We start from the raw sequence: 23,153 nt of genomic DNA, 5'->3' as shown, positions 1-23,153 counted from the left end.
AAATACACATAGAAATTGGAAGCTGGAGAAGAGCTGCTTGCTTAAGTGGTAAATTTATTTTCTTAAGGGATAAATCCTGATGCCTTTGAAGTCTGTGGCAAAGGTCCCACTTCGCTTCACTAAAGCCAGGCTTTGGCCTTTGGTGTTTCATGAGCCCTGGAGATTATCCAGAATGAAGACACTGTCATGATTCCTCTGCTCAGAGCAGAGGGGAAGGCTACTGAGAGACAGCCCTGTTGGACAATATGGAATAAAAACAGTGGGGGACCAAGGATTTCAGAGTATGGGAGAGATGCTGTCATTAACACTAGGACATGCTGTGCATAAATTACCCCTCTGCACAGAGTGGGAACGTTTCCATCCTTTTCTACATCTGACACACCTTCTCCAGGGTAGTGTCTGCTAGAAAATGAGTCAAGCTGCTTTCAAAAAGGAAGGTGGGAATAAAGCTAAAGTCAGGCAAAGTAAATACTGATTGAATCATTCTTAATACACAAAAATGGCTGAGGGTTTTGCCAAAGTCAAGGAACAGAGGTTTTCTCATCATTCTCCTCCCTTCTTGGCTCAAGCAGCATCACAGGTCTCAGACTGCTTGAGTCTACAACCCTTCTGGCCAACACCAAGGGGCTCTTTGTGTGCCAGTTCTCCAAATATTGTGTTCTGTGCAGAATATTTAATAGTTAAGGGTGAAAGCAGCTGAATACCAAGGCCCCTTTAGAAAATGGGCTAGGTTGTTTTTTTCTTTGGAGGATTGTTGATTTACTTTTAATCTAGGAAAGATGCAATCCCATGGTGTTAGCCATGATTTGCACCAGCAGCTTCCTGAGTGTTAAATTCTTGCCTTGCAACATTAGCATTTGGGTTGTTCACCCAGACTGGCTTCCCCAAGGAGCACTGAGATGGGAGAGTTGGCTGGTCCAGGAGTGGTGGGGATGGCATTTGGGCAGGAAGAGGAGAGGCAGTGCAGTTATCCTAGCTCACTGTCACAGTGCTGGTGTCACAGGAGTCATGAACACCTTAACAGGGTCATTTGGGTTGGAAAATCCTTACAATCATCAAATCCAGCTGTTAATCCAGGGCTGCCAAGCCCACCACTAAACCATTAGATGTCCCCAAGTGCCACATCTGATGTCTTTTGAGCACTTCCACAGATGGTGACTCCACCACTTCACTGGGCAGCTCTTTCCAATGCTTTACAAACCTTTTGGTAAAGAAGCCTTTCCTACTCTCCATTCCAACACCCTCCACTCCCAGCACAACTTCAGGGCTTTTTCTCTCATCCTATTGCATGTTACCTGGGAGCAGAACCTGGCTACAACCTCCTGTCAGGGAGTAGTAGAGAGTGAGAAGTTCTCCCCTGAGCCTCCTTTTACTCTAGGCTGAGCTCCTTTAGCTGCTCAACAAGGACCTTTTTCAGGTCTGGACACATTTACCTTTGCAGCTTTGCTCACGTAGACCTCGGCATCTTCTCCTGAATAATTCAGCTGAGGCTGCTGCCAGCTGGCCCCAGTTTGTGCTGCTGGTGCCTGCTAATCTGAGCTGTGAATGACTCCTGATAGACCTCAGGGGCAGAGGCAGGGGGTTCTGCTTGTCTGTCCATTGCAAATTCCTCCTGGAGTTGGGGAAGAAAGGTCCCCTGGGCATCAATCCCAATCCTGGCTGGAGCAAGGCACCTGGCTCCTAGGTGACATTATACAGGAGGCAAATCTCACCTCCACTACTCAGTGACAGCCCTAACCAATTTCTGAGCTCTTCACAAACCAGGTCTGGTTCCAACCTATTAAAATAATTCATTGCTGTAAGATGATCTGCTGGAAAAAAAAAAACGTACTGTTGAGAACCTTGAGCAGTTCACTGAAATCTGGGTGTAATGTTTTTCATGCTGGGAGGCACCTGCACTTCCCTAAACTCTCCAAAGATCAAAAGCTGCTGCTTGCTAGCTTGGAGAGAGACAGATACAAGGCTTTTGCTTCCTCTGGAAGTTTTGTTACTTGCCCTCTGGGGATACAAAATTTTGCAATCCCACCTCAATCTGTTGCTCAAATTCCTTTCCAGCTATGTGGTCAGTACTCAGAATTAAATCCCAGGAAGAGGACTAGGGGTGCTCAGTGGGAAATTTCCTCGTAGTGAGGTCAGCTCCCTCCAGAACATCTGAGCTGGTCCCTGGTGTGACAGGAGAACTCACCAGATGCACCATGGAGCTGATGCATTTTGGCAATTCTTGGAAATCACATTGAGCTTGCTCCTCACACAATGTGAGAAGAGCTGTGAGTTCTCCATGGTGGTTATAGGATTATATATGTGAGAGGGTGGGATTAGATATGCAAATTGGGATTTCCTGTAATTGGAAATTTGTGCACGGATTGGTTTGACTTCCCTCCACAACCATCCAGCGCCTCACGTAATCTTTGTGCTTCCCTTTCAGATGTGGATGTTCTTCAAAGACTGGGCCTGTCAGGGAAAAGGCCATTGAGTGGATGGTCCTCCTCACGTGCAGCTCCTCAAGGAGTCATTCCTTTCAAATCAGGGGTCATCTTCACGCAGCGGGCCCGTGTGGAAGCCCCACTCAGCACCCTGCTCCCCGCGGGCTCCAGCTCCGACCTGCTCCTGGTGCTGAGCCTCTGCTCCCACCGCATCAACAACGCCTTCCTCTTTGCTGTCAGGAGCAAAAAGAAAAAACTGCAGCTGGGGGTCCAGTTTGTGCCCGGGAAGATCATCGTGTACGTGGGCCACAAGCGCTCTGTATATTTTGATTACAATGTCCACGATGGCCGGTGGCACAACATGGCCATCAACATCCGTGGCCAGACTGTCACTTTATTTACTTCTTGTGGGAAGCGCAGAGTACATGCGGATTTGCATTTTAAAAAGGACGAGGTGTTGGATCCACAAGGATCTTTCCTCTTTGGGAAGATAAGCCAGCACTCTGTGCAGTTTGAAGGAGCCATCTGCCAGTTTGATATTTATCCTTCCGCCAAGGCAGCTCATCATTACTGTAAATACCTGAAAAAACAGTGCAGGCAAGCAGATACCTACCGGCCAAACCTGCCCCCTCTCATCCCCCTCCTGCCCAGGGATCCCAGTGCCTCCCCCAGCACCCCACAGCACACAGAGCCCTCGCTGCAGGGTCTGAAAAACCTGACCACTGCTGCCCCAAACTTGGAGTTTGGCAGGGTCACTGCACCCCTCAAGACGAGGGGTTCAGGTACAACAACAATCCCCACGTTGCTGTCAACCCCACCATCACGGCCAAGGCTGACCACCAAAGCCACCAAGGTCACGGTGGCCCCACCTGTTGTGTCAAGTACCAAACCACAGGTACCCACCCAGTCCCCTCGGGGCGTGGGGACAACCCTCAGGGTGTCTCAGCCCACTCCCAGCACACGCAGGGAGAAAACTCCTCTTCCCACCGCCAAAAGGGCCCCACCAACGAGCCAGAGCCTGGTCACAGCCAGCCGGAAGGAGTCTGAGCAAGAGACCAAAAGGAAGACCAACCAAAAACCAACCACTGAGCCCCCTGAAGTGCTCAGTACTGCAAAGCCGCTGAGGAGAGTGACTGATAACACCACGAGCAGTGTCCACCTGGTTACCCTGAAGCAAACCCCGCAGAACCCGAGCCGTGGGTCCACCCCAAAGAAGCCGTCCCCCACCAGGAGAGTGGATCCCAGCACCATCCCTCTGGTGTTCACCAAGCCACCCCTGGGCTCTGCCCGGCCCAGGGCCAGGGCCTCCAACCTCACCACCCCAGCTGCCACAGATGGCTATCAAATCTTTGACCCCTTGGGACCCACCCCGTTTCCATTTTTACTGGGATTTCCAGGAGTGAAAGGGGAGAGAGGACCTCAGGTAGGTTCAGGCTCTTCGTGGTGGCTGTTCCCAGTCACAGCTCGGCTCAAGGGCTGGCAGACCACGAGTTCCAAGGGTTTCTGTGAAGCTCATCCAAGTGTGGCAGCCAAGCCCTGCTGCATTCCTGATCATCACGATTTTAGCATAAATCTCAGTTTGAACCTGAGTGTTCAGTGATGGTGGATGCCATGAAACATTTGTGGTTTAAGTTGCTCCTTTACATCAGATTTTTAAAAAGAAAGGAAAAAAAAGAGAAATCCTACCTTCTTTTCCTTTAAATTGCTGGCTAAAACTTTGATGACCAGGTTGGCGCTATCTTCCACACCCTTGGTTTATCTCTGGTCATCTTCCATAGAAAACCCAGATGCCTTGAAAACATGCCTCAAGTTAACTATTTCTTGGCACTTGTTATTAATTTGTTTTGTATCTGATATTCACAAATCTAGAAAAGCACCCTGTTCCAGCAAATGCAAGTGCAGAGATGGCTTCAGAATTTACTTTTTTAAACAAAGTCTCATTTGTTTTTATGGTATAAGTTTTTCTTGGGTGTTTTGTTCTGGTTTTTATTTCTCATAGCCTGCACTTAAAACATGCAAAAAGTTTCCTTTATAAATTTAACTACTGCATTCCACATAAAAAATAACTCCTTTCAGGTTGTATATATTGGCCATTATAAAAGCATACACACATTTTGTAATGCTGAAAGCACTCAGGCCCCACTAATTATCTCCTGGCTGTTCTTCTCTTTTTATTCCAAATTTGAGAATGCAAACATGATCTTTAAACTGGCCAACTTTTAGGAGGATTTGGTGTTCCAACCCAAATTGTCAATAGGAGAGGGGGGTTGTACATGTAAAATAAGTTTCTCCCAGACAGAGCCTTTGGTTGCCAAGATCCAGCCTAGAGGGAATTTTTATAGCTGACTTCTTAAAATAGTGAAAGAAGAGTTTGCAATGGAAATATTGAGGCTGGTGTAAGGAATGACCAGCACTTGTCTCTGCAGAGCTGCTCCTTGGTGCAAGTAACACCTAAAGTGGAATGGTTGGGTCTCCCCAGGTCCTCAGTGGGAGATGAGCAGTTTGTGTTTCCTCCTGTCCCATCTCAAAGCTGGGTGGTGATTTCTGCCCTGTTCTTTGGCTATGGAGTCACACAGGGTGGTGTTTTGTTCCCAGGTTGGTGTTTTGTTCTCTGGGAGAGGTGAAGGTGATCCTGGGCAGGGGTTGAGAGTGGGCAGCAGGCACCCATCCCTGATGGAGTCTTGCTGCTTGGAGGAGTTTTGCTAGATCCCTGAGTAGACAGAACAAGCTCCAGCAATTTGATCTTTGTGCAGGCTTCTGTGTTTTGTGGAGAGTCATTTCAGGCGTATTTCCAAGAGAAGAAATCCAGCAGTTGTGCATTTCCCTTAAAACACCACTTAGCTTTAAGGGGTGAATCTGGATGCTTGCTCCAAGCCCACCACAATCCTGACCTCTGCCACCTCCTTGCTCTTCAAGTGTCATGAGGGTGACCAAGCTCTAAGCCCCTGCAATGTAAAGAGCTTATTATTGAACTGGAGTGGAAAATCTCTCTCAGGCTTGTGAATCATAGCAAAGAAATGGATTCAGGCTGTGAAGGGCTGAGGGAAGGGATGGCAGGGTTTTTCCATCCTGTCTGAGAACAACTGGAGTCCTGAACCGAGGGAAAGGAGAACTTTCTGAGGCTCTGTCTGGCCTTATTCTCTTTGACTGCTGGAAACAAAATCAGGGCTTGGGGAGGGAAAGGTTATGGCTTGGCTGGAGCTGGCTGCCGCACGGAGCTCAGCAGCTCCTGTGAGTCACTCAGAGATCTCTGTACCACGCTTCCTTGGATGTCTCTGACGTGGGAAGGAAAAGAGGAAAAAATATCAGAATGGGGATGACATGTTGAGAAATTAATGCAGCACGTCCATGGCCAGATGAGCATGTTTGAGGGCAAAGTGCTGATAAATGTTCTGTGCCTGAGTAATTACCTGGCGCCATCCTCGTGCTGCCGTTCCTGATGAGGTCAGTGATATCCCAGCCTGGCCAGACCAGGGAATGGGCTGGGAATGTCATCTGCTGTCTGCACAGAGGGAAGGACAAGGTGATTAATTAGTTTTCCCAGTTGCTGCCTGATACAAGGTCTCTTCAAGAAGATTGTCACCCTGAGGAGGGAGGTGTGGGGGAAACTGTTTTCTGCCTGTTCAGCAAGAATTGGGGCCACCTTGGCTGTGGTTTCTGGGCAGAGTGGCAGCCACAGAACCCTTCCACCTAGAGAAAAAGAACTGTTGTTCATCCTGATCATCCCAATGGCAGCCATGGTGTGAGGTTGTGAGGTACTAATGACTCAGGCCCTTAAGGCTTTGTGAATTCTACTAAAATAACCAATGAAATATTCTTAGCTGTGCAGAAAGGCCCCATCCAACAATAGAGGAAGGGTTTGATGGTAAGAGGAGTGTGAGCAAAGGACTGAAAGGATTTATTTAGGAATAAAATTCAGCACCCTCCATGTATTAATCTGTCTTGAAGGACCACTAGGATACTGTGCAAAATGGAGACACTGCATCCCACATGCAACTCAGGCAGAGCATTAATTCTTCAGGAGAATTGGGTTTGCTAGCAGCTAGAGGAGGGAGGGCAATATGTTCTTAAAAAAGAAAAACTTCTTGGGAACCATTAATAACCACAAGCATTTGGGATCTCAGCTCTATGGTTTCTTTGGAGGGGAGGAATAACAAAAGGAACACCCAGATATCGTGCGAAGTTAGTAACGCAGCACTGACTCAGCAGCTGGCAAAAGTCCCTCTGGATCATCCCCACTGCCCAAAGCATCCCAGCCAGCCTTGCTCCAGAGCTCCAGGCCCTGCAGCATGACCCCAGCACGTGGCTGGAAGTAGCCTAAAACCCCCCTCCAAACAAAAATTCTTACTGGAAAATAGTATCTGTTGTGAGCATGTCAAACTCTTGCACTGTGATGTGGTGGGTATTTGAATCCTCCAGTGGATGGGGTGTCATTTGCTTGCCTAGACCAGCAGCAAGTTTGGCAGGGAGATTTTGGGGGGTTGCTGTAGCCTCTCCCCTACCACCAGCACCACCTGCCAGGTGAAGCTGTGCTAAACCCCTTCTCTGGCATGGTTGGGGTCTAGCACAGTGTACCCCAAGTCAGATCTTTCTCCTCCTATACAAAGCTGCAATTCTGTCCCTACAGCCAAGCCTCTTGACAAGCCCTAAGGGTTATTTTTAGAGCCAGAAAACCACCCCTGATGCTGAATGTGCAGGCTGTGGAAGTGCTGAGTAACAGAAGAGGAGCAGGGAGTGCTTTTGAAGGACACCCCAAAACCCCAGCCAGAGGCCAGGGGGGCTCACCCCCTCAGTTCCAGCTGCATGGCCAGGCTGGAGGCAGTGGGGGTGCCTGGCAGGCTGCTCCCTCTCCCTCCCCTTCTGTCTCCCTCTCTGCAAGGCACATGTGTTTCCAAGGTCCCCAGTCTAGACTGCTCCAGCTGCCATCCTCTGCACGAGCAGTTTGTCTTGGAGCACAGCTCCTTCCCTAAAGAAACAATCCCAGCCAATTCAATCAGTGGACAGGGGAGAGAGGTGACTGGAAACACAGATAAAATATATGAAGTGCCTATTTCCAGTCCTCCTCACACCAGAAAAGGATGTTTGAGCTGCCAGCCCGTGATAAATTAAGGAACACACAACGTGTTTCAATATCTATTAATGAATGAGTCATATTAATAATAAAAAAAGAGATACTGCATGCTTTGTATAATGCATGAGGAAAGTTTTATCCTTGCTCACATAACTGGATCAAATTTTTTTGGTGATTTAACCGGAAATATCCCAGAAGGGAAATCTTGCAGGCAAATGACCAAGCATCAGAGAGGTCTGTTTGTGTAAAATAAAGTTAATTTTGAAGAGAGATAGTTGATAGTGGGTTTGAGATAAATGTGCTGCAAAGGATCTAGGACTGTACAAATATATACAAGTATTTTTATAAATTTTTAAAAATAGAAAGTGAGTAGTAGAGTAGGTGATCCCTGTATTCCTTCCCAGCCTTTCAGGCTGCCTTCCAAGGTCTGGGATCACTCCAGTGCCCTGCAGAGCCTGTTCCTGAAATGTCTCCATAGAAAAGTGCCTTTCATCAAGCTGGAACTCTCATATTTTGTTGTGCATTGTGCTGCTGCCCTGTGAGGAGCCCAGTTGTGGACAAGGACCTTTGTGTGATAGGTGTTGCACAGACCCAGAGCAAACATCTGTGCCTGGTGAGGAAATCGTGTTACAAGGCTGGCTCTGCACCAGCAGCCCAGCTCCTGCCAGAATTATGAGGGTTTTTGTTTTTACACTGGTTGAAACCCAGACATGTCCAAATTTTAATACGATAAGCCTGCCTTGGAGAAGAAAGTAACCAAAGTGCTGGGAGTTTTCCCCCCTAAAATTCTAGCTTTGTTTTAGGCAGTTTTTGAAGCCTGGCAATGAGAGAGGTGAGGAGAGGTTGCCAGGCTGTTGAAAATGAGGGGTTTTCTCCTCCTCTTCTCCTAAGCTGGGAATTTTGAATTCCAGTGCTTGTCTGTGCTGGTGCTTCCCAGACATACAGGGCTAAAGGGTAGGTTTGTGGCTGTGGCCATCTTTCCTGTAGGAATATTTCTTTTCTTCTTGGAAGAAAACAGTTCAGGTCCTTTATCTGCAGGGGGAATGTCACTCCCTGCTCAGAACATGGTGCCAATGTGGGGAGAAGCTTTTGGTGTGTTTTCTGAACTCCTTTTTAAGTTGACTTTTACTACAGCTGAGAAAGAGGAATGTTCTCTCTTCTCTCCTCAGTCCCAGCAGCGTTTTGCACTTCTGAAACTGAATTTTCTGGGACACAGGAGAACTGTGCCACCAGCGGCTGGACAGAAATACATTGGGAATACCCTAAAGTAAATTTGTCCATCTGTCAGTGTGCACTGGAGTATGAGCTGTAATAGTTTCCTGGGAAATCTCAGCTCTTTGCTGCCAGGCTGAGAACTCACCCCTGGGGAAACCATTACAGGAATCCTTTGCTATCTGACCAAGTTGATTCAGCAGTCATTTCCCAATTTCCAGCACTAATTCTTGTACTCAGTGGGCTCTAATTCAACAGCAGGTTTGGCCTTGCTGAGTTTGGAGCTCAGAAGGCACCTTGCTCCCTGCAGCACTGCTGTGGGCAGAGGAAGCAGTGAGGGGGCTCACACTGTGGGAGAGGCAGAGGTATAAATTAACAGCAAGAGGAAATGGCAAGATTTCCCTTATCCTCAGGGTCCCATGTATTTTCCTTTCAGACAAGCATGTTTAATTTTCCATTTGCAATTTGAAGCTCAGAGAGCTAAGATTAAAAAAAAAAAAAAAAAAAAAAAAAAAAAAAAAAAAAGTCCCTTTTGCAGCAGCAAGTTTCCCAGCAGCGGCTTAGAATAAATCCCGTAATCATTTGGTAGGGTCGCTCGTCACTGCTAATGCTACTGTGGGAAACTGAGAAGGGTTAAACTTTATTGTGGCTGCCCTGAGCTGCTTCAGGAGCTGTTCAGGCTGGTTAACAGCTCAGCTGTTTGGCTTGAGAAGAGAGAGAGAATCTGTTGCTGCTGCTGAGTTTCCCCTTGATCTCTGCTTTGCTTTGTGTGATAACAGGGTGGGTGTTCTCTGGCATCCCTCTGCAGAAGGAGCAGGCAAGGAGCCAGAGAGACAAGAGCTGCAGTGCCAGGGGCAGGAGCTCCCACAGGAGGCTCCATCCCTGTGATGGGAGGGCAGGACAGAGCACTGATACCCTCATCCCACTGCCAACAGCAGAAATCCTGCTGCCCTTGGAGCACTGCCCTCTGCTCCTGATGAAACTCCCCAGGGATGCATTAAAGGGACAGTGCAGAGGTCCCCAAAGGCTCTGATCTGAGCTGGGTCAGGTCAGCTCACTGATATCCTCACCCCACTGCCAGCAGCAGAAATCCTGCTGTCCTTGGAGCACTGCCCTCTGCTCCTGCTGAAATTCCCCAGGGGTGCCCTAAGGGACAGTGCAGAGGTCCCCAAAGGCTCTGTGTGACCTGAGCTGTGTGTGCAGGCTCACTGATAGGCATCTGCTGACTGCATCCATCATTTGTAAGAAGCTGGGCCCTCACCCAGCCCTTCCCCTCTGGATGCACATTTTCCTTGAGTGAATTTCAGCATTCTCTCCCCAGCTGTGACATGTAGGGCTCTTGTCCCTGAGCCTCTTGTCTGAGAGCATGGGCTGGGGGATTGAGAGGCAGAGAGGAAAGGAGGCACCAGCAGGGCACAGCCCATTTCCCATCCAAGCCAGCCACCAAGGAACTGAGAAATGTGACAAATAAATACAAAGTGGCCTCACAGGGTGTCACTTCTCAGCACTGCCTGTGCCCATCCTGCCCCACTCCTTTTCCACCTGCACTGGCTTCAATTTAAGTGGTCACATCCTTTCCTTCTGCAGTCACTGTAGTGCCTGGCACCTTTGAGCCACCCATCCCACCTTCCCCTTATCCCTCTTACTCCTCAGCAAGGAAAAAATGAGTCTGGAGGGATGGCAGATCAAAGCACCATGGCAGGGACTCCTGAGCTGTGTGGTGTCTGCACTTCAGGCTTTGTGAATTCTACTAAAATAACCAATGAAATATTCTTAGCTGTGCAGAAAGGCCCCATCCAGCAGCAGAGGAAGGGTTTGATGGTTGGATGCTCTGTGCAGTGTCTGCTCTGTGCTTTTCCAGCTTTTCCAGCCTTTCTCTTACCTCTGTATTCCCACTCCAGTGCTGGTGTTAACTCTCTCCTTATTTTTGTGTTAGTTTCAGTCTGTTCTGAGCAGCTCACACTTTGGAGAAGGTTTTTGCTCAAGCAGCCAAGTACAATTGCAGCTATTGTTAGCAGGAAGGTGGAAAAGGTCACCTCAATTCTGGTACAGGGGGAATGCCATGCTCAGACAGTTGCCTCTCCTCTTTTACCTCCTCTAAGGGTGTAAATGGGGATGGGTTTTGGTGGAGGAGAGATCAAGGACTTGGATTAATCTCTGATAAACTCTTATTAAACCTGTTGCTGCCTCAGTTGCACTGGATTCATGGTTTGATAGTTATCATCCCAACTAAAATGGCAGGGGGATATTTTTAATAAAATCTGGGATTCTGGAGCACAATTATACATGAGGCTTAAAAAACCCCCTACAATTACGTGTCTATTTGCACAGCTGTATAATTGCATTATGCACGGGGCCCTGAGCTGGCACAATGGCAGGTTAAAACACTGGGATATTGCTAAAATCAGGGTCAGCTGTATCAATGAGGGTTGTTAATACAAAGAGCACTAATACTGTGTTAGCCAGCAGCTGGCAGAGGGGTCAGATGAAGTGTCCCACACTCCGGAGATGGGACATGTCCAGGGCAGGCAGGGCTGGGCAGCAGCAGGGGCTCACGTGGTGACAGAATTCCATCCCTGTGTCACACTAAAGGACATTACCTGTGGCTCATGTGGTGACAGAATCCATCCCTGTGTCACACTGAGGGACATCAGCTCTTCTGTGCTGTGTAATCTCCTTTAAAACAAACATTTCCTTGTTATCTTCACTACAGGGATAAAAAGTTGCTATTTATTTGTTGTGCTGATAAATTAATAGCACAGAAGACACTGGGTTTTGCTTATGCCTTCATTGAATTTTTTTTTCTACTGTGCCAAGTTTGGCTGTTTAAATAGACAGATAAGACTTTAGATAATGGACTTTTATACAACTTAATGTGCTGTTTATATGTGGGAGGGCTGGTAATATCAGGGGAATATTTATCCATTGGTTACCTGTACGGTTGAGGCAAGTTTTCTCTTTCCAAAATCTTTTCCTGGGCATGAGATTTGGGGTAGGGATCTCCTGGGTTGATTTTTCCTTACTGAATCATGCCCTTGGTGATTCCTGGGTGCTACACTAAAGATCTTGAGCTTTTTGGCTCCTGCTCATGGCAGCACCAGCCTGAGCAGCTCTGAGCAGCAGGGCCAGCCTGGCAGGGAGGAGATCCCACAGGGATGCCCAGTGGGAAGGGAGCAAGGCCAGAATGTGCCCATGGGGATCATCCTGCATTGCTCCATGCCCTGCACCTTCATCCCTGTGGAATGCTGTTCCTGCCATGCAGGCAGGGAGCTCAGGCTTCCCTCCAAACACCCCTCACTGGCTGCTCTGGATGTGTCTCCACTGAATGCAATGGAAACTTGTCTTTTGTAGCAAGCTACCAGAATATAAATCCTCTGGGAGACTCTTTAATTAGCAGTTATTCTTGTCAACATGTTTGGCTTGGGGGAAAAGAAGTTTTGAGAAGTTATTAGGAGTTGCAGATGGCTCTCCAGAAATCTGAATTCTCCAGCCCATTGGAAAATAAAAGAATAAGTAGATGGACAAATTCAAACCTCGTTGGTTAAGTATTTTTTCCTAACCTGTTTCAGATCAGTGCACAGCTGGGCTCCTGATATCTCCACTTTGTTCCTCCCTCTTACAAGAGCCCCCACTACTCTGACGTGTATGCCCTGACCTTTCCTTTGCTACAGAACCATATTTAAGAATTTCCAACATTGACACCAATTTTATTACATTTTATAACCTGCTGCTCTGAAATATGAAGTGTTGGGGTTGCACATGATCACAGATTTTGTTGTAACTCATGTAGGAACCTCCAACACCAAGAGCTACACGTGTCCATCTGACAGAGATCAGAACACACAATGTGTGCTCCCCTTGCCAAGGTGCTAACACAGAGCAGGAAAATCCAAAGCTGGGACACAGCACAGGTCCAGGAGAGGGGAAGCACGAGGCACAGCTGTGATCCTGGGAATGCAGGCTGCAGCAGGAAGATGGGGATGCTCTGTCTCTGCTCTCTGGAAATACGTGCTCCTGCAGATGTTTTTGTGCATTTTTATCCCTTTATAGCAATAGCATAAGTTGAAGGAAGTTTTGGCTGTGATGCTGTAATTGGCCCTTCTCCACAGGTCTTCTCCAAATGGTTGTGTTATGGGTCTCTCTCTTTGTGAAGCACTGTCAGGAGCACCATTCTGTTACAGAACATCACTAATACCTGTTTTTATTTTTTTGTTTTTCTAGGGCCCACCAGGTCTGCCAGGCTTGCCAGGACCCCCTGGCAAGAGAGGTTCTCGAGTAAGTGCTTTAAAATTTCCTTCTATTTGTATTTGAATCTGCCTGTCCTGTTGTACCAAGGGCTGCTGTAGCTCCTGTGGCTGAGTGATGATTTCTTCAGGAGCCTCTCTGTTGAGCTCTGGTCTCCTTCTCTCTCATTCCCTGCTGGAGGTTTCCACACTGGTGATTTGCAGCCTCCTTGAGCTAAGGTTTGGCATCAGCAAAGGCTGAGGATGGATGTTTCCAAATGGCTGTCAGGAGAATGAGATCTGTCTGTCTCATTTTGTTTCCAGTATCTGTTCCTTCTTGCAAGCTGAATATTAGCTGAATATTAGCTTTGGCTGCTTTCTGTGCTCCCCTTCCCTCTCCCCAGCTGCATGAATTGTTTAGTTCAAGGTCCTTCATTGGTGGGACCAAGGTACAGGACCAAGGACTCAGCACACCCAGAGATGAGTGGTTTTTGTTCCCCAGAGCTGCTCTCTGACTCCTTTTCAAGCTCTAAAGCAGAATGCCTTATCAGCTCAGGAATTCGCAATGGCTCTCGCAGAATTTCTTCCTCCCCAAAACGAAATTCTGCTGCAGATCTTTGAACACTGAGTGCTGTGCTGAGGAAACATCTGGAGCTGAGTGCTGCAGCTAGCTGTGAGAAAAGCAGAAAAGCCTCCTGCTCTGGCCCAGCTCTCCCAGGGCTGGGCAGAGTGCCTGACCTGGATACGGAGCAGTGCTGGCGCTGCTCTCCTGGCAGCTTGGGGCTGCTTTCCTGGGAGCACAGGGCTGTCCACAGGGTGCAGCCATGGATCCCCTTCCCTCAGCACTGCTGTGGGCTGGGAATCCAGAGGTGTGAGTGTCTGAGGCTGGACGAAGGGAATATTTGGATCTGCGATGCAGGCAGCATCCTGGCCTGGCAGCAGAGGGAGATTTCCTCACACATCCTTGGCTGAGCCTCAGGCCCCGTGTAATGTCTTTAAAGAGCAGGCAGGAGGCTGAGCTGGGAGGCTCTCAGGCATTCCCCCAGGACACTTGTTACACTCCTGTGAGATCTCACAGTGACCAGCAAAAACAAACTCATCTCCTTTCTCCAGCAGTGAAATGCAGGAGCCCTGAGCCTGGGCCTGTGGGACTCAAAAGCTGATTTGGGCTGTAAGTGAGGGGGTTAGGCAGCACCAGGCTCATGTTTATGGATGGGACAATCTGTTTTTAGTGAAGCATCAGCCCTGATATCTTCTGTCACAAGTGCCCAAGCTGCTCCCACCTCAGTGATTGCCCAAAGTTTGCATTTCTTGGCATCCCCATTAAAGCTGGAAGTTGTTTCCTACCCCAGCTCATTGCTTATGAGGGGAGTTTGCTATTACTCCTGGCAATCCTTTGGTTTTCAAACTAAACTGCAACTCTGGAGCCCCCAGCTGCATCCCCTGCCTGCTGTATGAGTGACCAAATTTCAGCTCCACAGCCCAATTCCACTTGAGCTTCTTCTGAAGGAAATAGCACCATGGAGGCTGTGTCACAGTTGTCTGTTATTCCCCAGCTGTGGCTCCATCCTATATTTAAGATGATCCTCTGGAAGACAATAAGCAACAGAGGTTTCTGAGCCCAGTCCCTGCCAAAGGTGCTGAGAATTGGTCCAGGAAAGAGTTCCCAGTTAGGAAGTGCTCAGCACAGCTGAGCCTGGCTTGGCTCAGGCCCCTTCAGAGAGGCTGTGCTAATTTTGGGAGGGGGCACAAGGGTCACTCTGTGAATGTCTGGCCTGGAGCACTGGAGACAGGACTGCTCTGTGCCTCAATTGTTTGGACTTTGGGAAGTGTTTCTCCTGGTAATTTTTTCTTGTGTCTCTTTGGGATTTAGGGATTTCATTGGAAAGTGAAGCTGCCAGGAACTAAGATAGGCTTAGGGGAATTCTTGCATCTTTTGCTTTTGTTGTGCTTGAAAAACTTAAAAATAAACGTGCAACATTGCAGGGGTCATGTTCTACCTCTCCTAACCTGATCCTCCAAAAAAGCAGCTGCAGAATTCCTGCACCAGCCCATGGATAAGCCATGAGTGTCCCATCAGGCTACAGCCCAAGTTTGGAGCTCCAGAGGAGAGGTGAACATTGCAGGCAGTGCTGGATGCAGAGGAAAGGAGGGATCTTTCTGTCCCCAATGCAATTTTTGGCCTAATACATGATATTATTGCCCTTATGGTAACTTCTGTATAATTTCAGTGTTATTAATGCTTATACAGCTGCCTGGCACATTTGAAAATCCAGTAGCACCATTTGACTTGTTACTTTTGTAGTGTGAATTTGCCTCATGCTGATGTGTAGTGCAGAATTTCCACCCCATATTGTCTCCTCCCTTTGTTCCCCCCACATTGATCAGCGTAAAATGAAATCTCTGGCCAGCCTTTGCCTTGAGACTGAGACTGTGGTGGGTCTGTAAGGAAATCTGGCTGCTCCCATGGATCTGTGTCCTGGTTTCAGCAGATGAGCATCACCAGACCTGCCTGTGCAGTCTGAGGGTGGGTCTTCCATGTAGGTAATGCCACCTGCTTTGCCAAAACACACCCCAGCCTCTGTGACAGCATGGAAAAGGTTCTGATTGGGACATAGCTCAGCATTCAAGAGCAATCCAAGGCAGGGTAGCAGAGTGGATAGTGTGGTAGTCTTGTTGAAAATTAGTTTCTCCATTTTTAAAAGCCAACCCCCATTCCAGGAGCATGGAATTAATTGTACACCCTATGACTCCAGCAGCAGGGGCTCACTGAGACAGATTCAGGCTATTCCTGTGCTTTCTCTCTGCAGCTATGAAAGCAAATTTTCATTTTCATAACAAGTGAAAACTGGGTGTTTCTTCTTCTCATTATTTCCTGAGGGACTCCAGGAGAAATGAGTTAAAAATTGCAATGGGAATGGCTAAGAACACTATCCCAGGAATGGTTAATAACACTATCCCAGGAGTGACTAGCACAATTTCAGGAGCTCTCCAGTCTGTAGAGATATTGCTGTACTGCCATGTGTGCTCTCCAGGAAGGGTTTCTCTGTCTCTATCCAGCTAGGATGAGCTTTCATGTCTGCTTTCATTGAGGAATTTGAGACAAAAGGTCTGTCCACACTGTTTATTCTTGGATAAATGTGCTGTGTGCCTGATCAGGTGTCTGTGTAAGATCTGAGGGAATGGCAGTGTTACCAATGAAGGATTTCCCCAGCTTTATATGATATGAAATGCCAGGCAGGTCACAGGACACCTTTTCCATGGTGGAAAGTTGGAGTGGTGGCACTGAGTGACACCCCCAGTTCTGTGCAAGCCATTAGTGCTGGGCTTTTTGCATTTCTCCAAAAATCAGGGTCTCCCAGGGAGGCAGAGGCTGGGGCTGGGATTTTCTCTTAGGGATGTGCCAGCAAGCTCTGCAAGGAGCTGTCAGCAAAGGGCTCCCACTGGAGCAATCATTCCTTCAGCACTGCAGCTTGTTCCTGCCTCCCTGCAGGCTCTGGGAGCTTCACCCAGCGCTGTCTGCATGAGGGGCTTTGCACAGCACATCTGCATTGAGCAGCACATCTGCATCCACCACAAGCTGGGACTCGTTCCACTGGTGTGGTTTGACCAGCAAAGTACCCACAGTTTGGGCAGGTCTGCAGAAAAGAGCTGTGAGTGACACTTGGTCTCAAACCCTGCCCTCCAGATGAGGCTGTGCAAATCCCACTTACCTGGTTTGCCTCTGCATGAAGGAAACAGCAATTCTGAGGCACATGCCACGCAGGAGTGCAGCTCATGGCATGGTTTGGGCTGAAAGGGACCCTAAAGATAATCTTGTTCCAACCTGACACCATGGGGAGGGAACCTTCAATTAGACCAGGCTGCTCCAAGCCCTGTCCAACCTGGCCTTGGTTGTTTGCTCAGCCCCCAGGACAGCAAGAAAAGAGCAGCAGAGTTTCCAAAACACTTAAATAATTCAGGAATTCACTTTAATAATCCAGGTCCCACTGGTAGTCACTCCCTACTCCAACAGGTGAGCAAACACAGGTACAAGAAGTGTTTCATCCCTGTCCACACTACAGGTCAGAGGCAGAATCAGCAATAGAAAGCCTTGACATGCTTTATTGAGTAATTGCTCTTGGTTTATTTAAACTCTGAGACACAGAAACTCAGAAATTCAAATGGGTTTGGGTGAAGGAAACACACCTGCACTCCCTGATGCTTCAGGATGCATTTGCCATCCTCCTGTGAACCACAGCAGCTTGAAAGACTAAGAGGTCCCAGTGTAGCATGTCCCTGTTACATTTGGTCTGTGCTTGGAAAAAATCTCCCTTTGCTTCAAAATGCAGGGCTTCCCTCCTGAAACAAGCAGCTCAGTCAGCTGGGGAGATTCCCCAGCATCCTCATGCCATTAGGAAGATTTTCCAGTTTCTGAAAAGTGTTTAAAGAAACAGTTTGCTTGGCTTCTCTTCAAATATTTAGCTCTTTTTCAGCAAGCCAGAGGTCACAGTGGGATCTGTAGGTCAGAAGCAGAAAAAGTTGCTTTACACAGTGAAACCCCAAGACTTAATGAGTGGTCATTCCTCTGACTGGAGCTCTTTAGCATTTAGCAGGAGCTGGGAGGATTTTTTTTCCCCTTCCTTGTGAATGCTGGAGGGTTTGGGGGGAGCTATGCACAGTTACACTTTTGTTAATTTTTGTGGGCTGGGAACCACGAGGCATAAAAGGGCTTCTGTGAGCTGGGTCCCATCTCCAGGCACCCCCAAGCCTTGCTGGGTGGCTCAGGGTCCTTCTCAAGCAGCATCATTCACACAGAAGGCATTCCAGGGAGAAGGGAAACCCCTCCTGCCTTGGAGAACACAAATTCAGGGATTGTTCTGTCTCCGTGCCACGGAGCAGCCTGGGGCTGCTGCTGTCCCATGTCACATTTTCCATGCAGCTTCTGGTACAAGGCTTGGAAGCTTCCAGATGCAAGGTTGGATTGTTTCAGCAGATAGAGGAAGCTGAAGTGGCTGGGGAAATGAGCAAATGTGACACATGCATTGATATTTTTTTCATTTAGTGGTCTCAGCACTGTCCTACTCTTGTGTAGATAAGAGGAGCAAAACTGATGTATTGATGATAAATATATTTGGGAGAATCCAAATTTCTAGGTGGGAGTGGTAAATTGAGTTAATTAATGCAATAGAGCAATTAAGTGTTGCTGACAGCTCCTGAGGCAGCTGCTCTCCTGCACCTTTTGTTACCCAGCCCATCTAACTGTGCCACACAGCATCTTCCTCCTCTGCCAAGAATGTGGGTGGAATCCCAAATTCAGGACTCACCATGTTGGAACACATCACGATCAATTATTTTTCACAATTTTTGGGACTGCTGGCAGACTACACCCTTTTCTCTCCACAGCTGCCAGAGCAGTTTCAGATGTCTAACACAAGCCCCAGGACTGGTCACAGCAGTTTTCTTCATGCCAGACTGGATTTCCCAGTATCATCTCATCACCAGGATGTGGCCAATTCCACTAGGAAAAAACCACATCAGTCTTTAGGGACAGGATGAGTCTCTGACCTTCCTTTGCCTGAATTACACTGGATGCACTCTGTCAGACTCATTGAACTCAGTGCTGAGGGCTCTGTTTTATCTCAAGAGTCTCTGTTTTCATAATCACACTTTTAATCACTAGAAACTGTGACTGGATTCTTCCTCCTCTCTCCCCTCCTTCTGCTTGAGGCTTTTTAGGATTTTGTATTTGCAGGGCTTCCAGACGAAGGAAGGAATGATGAATCTGACTCCATGTTCTTAGAAGGCTAATTTATTATTTTATGATCTATATTATATTAAAGAAATATATAGTATATATATATACACTATATATATATACATACTATATATATATACTAATATATACTATACTAATATATACTATACTAAACTATACTAAAGAATACAGAAAGGATACTTACAGAGGGCTAAAAAGATAATAATGAAAACTTGTGACTCTTTCTAGAGCCTTGACACAGCTTGGCCTTGATTGGCCAAAGAGTGAAAACAATTCACATGAAACCAATGAAACCATCACCTGTTGGTAAAAAAACCTCCAAACATATTCTAATGCAGCAAAACATAGGAGAAGCAATCAGATAATTATTGTTTTCCTTTTTCTCTGAGGCTTCTCAGCTTCCCAGGTGAAGAATCCTGGGCAAAGAGATTTTTCTTTGATGGTGACATTAGGATTTTGTTGCTGTGCTTTGTTTGCTCTGAAAGAACCTGCCCCAGATTTTGCTGGGTGTGTGATTATTCTCTTATCCAGCAGCTCTGGATTGGCAGCTGAGCTTCCCCCAATCCAGGTTTCCCTCTGGGATCCATCACTTTCACCTGGGGGTCACAGCACACGGAGCTGCTCCCTGACACTGCTCTGAGCCTGCCCTGGGCTCTGCTGGAGCACAAACTCCAAATGATTGCTCTGCTGTGGGCTCTGGGCCAAGCTGCTCGCTCCAAAGCTGAATTACAGCTGAATTCCCTCCTCAAATCCAGCAGCAGGCTGGATTTATGGGCCCTATTCAGAGCTACCTCGATTATTGCTTGTGTGTAAAAGCTTTTTAGGAACTCATCTTTTATAGAGACTTTGCTGGCCTGATTTCTGTCACTTATTATTCATTATCCTACATATTTGAGACTGGAAAGACTTGAGCTGAGGCATTTTTGCCACCACAGACTTGTTGAATTACCTTAAGCAGCACATTCAGTCTCTGTTTCAGTGTTCCACCCACTAAGGTGGGCAGGTGATTCCACAGTTTTGGGAAGATGAATTTATTTTAGACTCCTCAGTGTCCAGGTACTCTGGCTCCAGCAGCTGTATAGGTTTTCAAATGAGAAGGTGATACTCAAACACTTTAATTTTAATTAAAGCTCTTTCAGTTTCACTGGAAATTCACAGATGTGCTGAACAAGAATTTCAGGTGAAAGTTTAGAAGGAAATTAAGAATGGGGAAATAAATTTATTTGGGTTCAGGCTGAAAATTTGGAAGGAATTTAAGAATGGGATGTTAATTTGGGTAAAAGCTGCCACTTAAAAAGTTCAGTCTCGATCTTTTAATTAAACAGCCTCTTGCAGCAGAGCAGCATGTTGTGAAATAGCACTGAGCATTCAGCAACTGTCTGTTCCACAAGATGCAATTTTAAAAGGCATTATTTTCTATTAAAATGCAGTAAAAATAAAACTGAATAGAGATCAGTGCTCTGATGTGCTCTTAGAGGACAGCAAGGGCACTGAACTTGGCTGCCAGTGAAATGTTTAACTGCAGTGATTTTCCTTAGAAATCAGATCCTCAAGATTTTGGCCCCAAAATGCTCATTGGAAATCCTACAGGTTGCTGAGAAAGTGCCTGAGTGGTTTTTTATCCCCTTCCTGTGCTGCCCTAACTTGAGGGTACGTAAAGACCTCCCCATGGCAGGGCAGAGCTCTCACACGTTCTTGGCAGAATTCTTGGAGCTGAATTTTCAGGTTGTTTCATCTCCCAGGAATGTGTTCAAGAGGACTTAGAATTGTTATTACCCTGCCTGAAAGGTTAGCAGATCTTCTGTGCTGTGTATAACCCAGGCATAAACTATTCTTAGCTGCTTATTCCAGATAACTCCTTAAATAGGCCTTGGAAAATATGCAGGGTGCTTTTAAAATATGATGTAAAAGGAGATACTGGTGTATGTGATTTGAGGTAGATACTCTGGCAGTGTCACTGCCTTGTGAGAACTAAGGAAAAATATAGATTTAACTATGCGAAATGTTGATTTTCAAGAGTTTACATGGATGTACTGCTATTCCTACTGGTTTTCTGTCTGATTATCCATTTTCTTTCCAATCTCCAAAGGCAAAAATCTGGTTGGCTTATAGGGAAAATGAGTTCACCCTAAAGAGCTGAGCTATTTTCCTGTAGTAATTACTTCTGTTCTCTTCAATCTGAGCAAAACCCAAGCTGTTAACACCCCCCCACACTTCCTCTCCCCTCTGCCTGCCTCCATCCCCTTCTGATGTGCTCCTCCCAGAGCCTGGACCCCCCTGACCCGTGGAATGTTTGGTTTACCCAAATTATCTCAGTGTCACGACCTGTCCTGTGGTGACAGACACACATCCACAGAGCCTGCTGGGAGCCCACAGCTGAGTTTCCCTCTGTGTGTGCCAGGGAGGGTCCCAGTGCCACCATCCCCTGCCAGGGCACCCCAGGGCTCTGTAAGCCTGGCACAGCACTGCTCCAGCATCCATGCAGATCCCACCATCTCCTTTTCACTCTGTTTTGTGTTTGTTGTGTGTTTCAGGGTCCCCCAGGCCCCCATGGAAACCCTGGCTCACCTGGCCCCCCAGGACTGAAAGTAAGTATGAACTGGTGTGAGGAGCTTTCACCTTCCCATCCCACAGGACATCCTGGGGAAGGACAGCTTTCTTTTACCGTGCTCTGGACAAACAGACAGCAGCTGAAGCCATTCCTCCCTCCCTGCTGCTGTCCTAGGGCTCTCCAGCTGCACAGCTGAGCCTTTTCCTGTGCCCAGAGAGACCCTGCTCTGTGTCTCCATCCTTGCTGCTCCTCCATTTCAAAAACTGCCAAATTAGGATCCTGCTTAAGCGCTGCCTGTGCCAGGCACAAACTGCTGTGTCAGACAAGGGCAGTGGAATCCTTGCTGCAGAGCTGCAGCAGCTCTGAATTCCTTTGCTTTCTCATTTCTCTCCCCTGGATTTTGCAGTTCCTCTGAGTCTGGGCAGTGGCAGGAATGAGTGGCAGCACCCAGCATCTCCCTCTGCCTTCCTCCTCCTGAAACTCCTCCCTCTGTCCTTCCCTCTCCAGAGTTTCTGGGACCTCTGAACTCCCCCAGTCTGATCTCATGGCTTCCCTCTGGACACCCTCACCTCTCCCAGAGCCTCCTGCAGTGCCAGGGCCCCTGTGCTTTGTGCTTTTCTCCTGCACACACAAATTCCCCCCAAGTGGGAGTTCCCCCCTGCAGCTGGACCCTCTCCCTTTGCCTGGGATTGAGCACAGATGTGGCTCTGGAGGGGTCCTAACCCAATGTGCAGCAAAACCCTTCCAAAAGGTGTTTTAAATCCCAGCTCATTCTGTGTTCAAGGGTTTGTGTTACCTAAAGACTGAAGTTCCTGGAAAACTGGTTTCGATTGCTTTGGTGTGATTGTTTACAAAGGAATAGGTTTATATTTTATAACGTCTGTGTTGGACTAAAGAACAATGGAGCTTGGAGAGGCAATATTTAACAGAGATTTTCAGTACCAGGGAGCTGAAGGACATCTCAGCCAAACACAGAAAGGTGTGAGCAATAGTTCTGTCTTTTCATGATCTCATCAGTAGGCAGAGATGTTATGAGCACTATTGATGCTCTGGGAAAAAGATTCTGGAAACTTGGCATGCTGCCTCTATGTGATTAAAAATTAGGCACTGGAGACATGCTGGTGAACAGCAGCTGGTTTAAATTCCACATACAGCCTGAAAAGTGAGCCTGTAAAAGTTCTACATCTTAGTGTTCTGCATTTATTCTCCATCAATGACTTCCAGATCACACTTGTTGAGTTTTATAAGTCAAATCAAACTTCTTTTATCTAACTTCCAGCCCTGCAAATCCAGCCTGGTCCAAGCTGTGGAGTCAAGCTATGTTTCTATTCTACAGGATTTTTTTAAACACTTTTAGCCTAATGATTTGTCAGAAATCATCATTTGGCTGTAAAGCTCTCTTCAGTGGGCCACCCAATAGAAATTAAATCTTTCTGTAAGCATTTTTCCTCCATCTCAATGCACAGTCTGGCATCAGGAAGTCTCAGTGGATGGAGAGCTGTGAGTCTGCAGCAGAGATCTGGTCTCATCAGGCTCTGTGATGTGTTTTATTTTTGTCCAGCCACCATTTGCAGGATTGTTCTGCTCATGGTGCTTTGTCAAAAGAAGTATTAGGTTTGCCATGGGATGTCAGAGCTGGAGCTCAGCCCAGGTGAAGGTTCACCTCCAGCAGGGAGAGCCTGGTGAGCCGTGGTTACATCATCTCTGCTTCAGAAATGCTCTCTGGAAGGTGTGGATCACATGCCAGAGTTTTGACTCTCCTCCTCCCCTTCAATTCTCTGGTGTTACAGCAGTCCCAGAAAATGGACTTTGCCCCAAAAAGTGAGTTTTCACCTTATGTTTTAATTTCCTGCACCTTGGACCTGATTCCTTCATCATCAAAGAATGGTTTGGGCTGGAACCTGAGAGTTCATCT

At 47.3% G+C, this 23,153-nt stretch overlaps 1 protein-coding gene across 1 annotated transcript in view; it reads left to right on the top strand.

The window, feature by feature from the left end:
* COL27A1 (collagen type XXVII alpha 1 chain) overlaps positions 1–23,153 on the top strand; it is a 144,797-nt gene that overhangs the window by 10,481 nt on the left and 111,163 nt on the right. The window contains exons 3-5 of the mRNA XM_058818232.1: positions 2,426–3,846; positions 12,928–12,981; positions 21,222–21,275. Coding sequence (XP_058674215.1) covers positions 2,426–3,846; positions 12,928–12,981; positions 21,222–21,275 — 1,529 coding nt within the window. The remainder of the gene's footprint in view (positions 1–2,425; positions 3,847–12,927; positions 12,982–21,221; positions 21,276–23,153) is intronic.

Source organism: Ammospiza caudacuta, chromosome 21 (genome assembly GCF_027887145.1).
Source record: "Ammospiza caudacuta isolate bAmmCau1 chromosome 21, bAmmCau1.pri, whole genome shotgun sequence".
Lineage (NCBI taxonomy): Eukaryota > Metazoa > Chordata > Aves > Passeriformes > Passerellidae > Ammospiza > Ammospiza caudacuta.
This window is presented reverse-complemented; position numbering and strand designations above follow the sequence as displayed.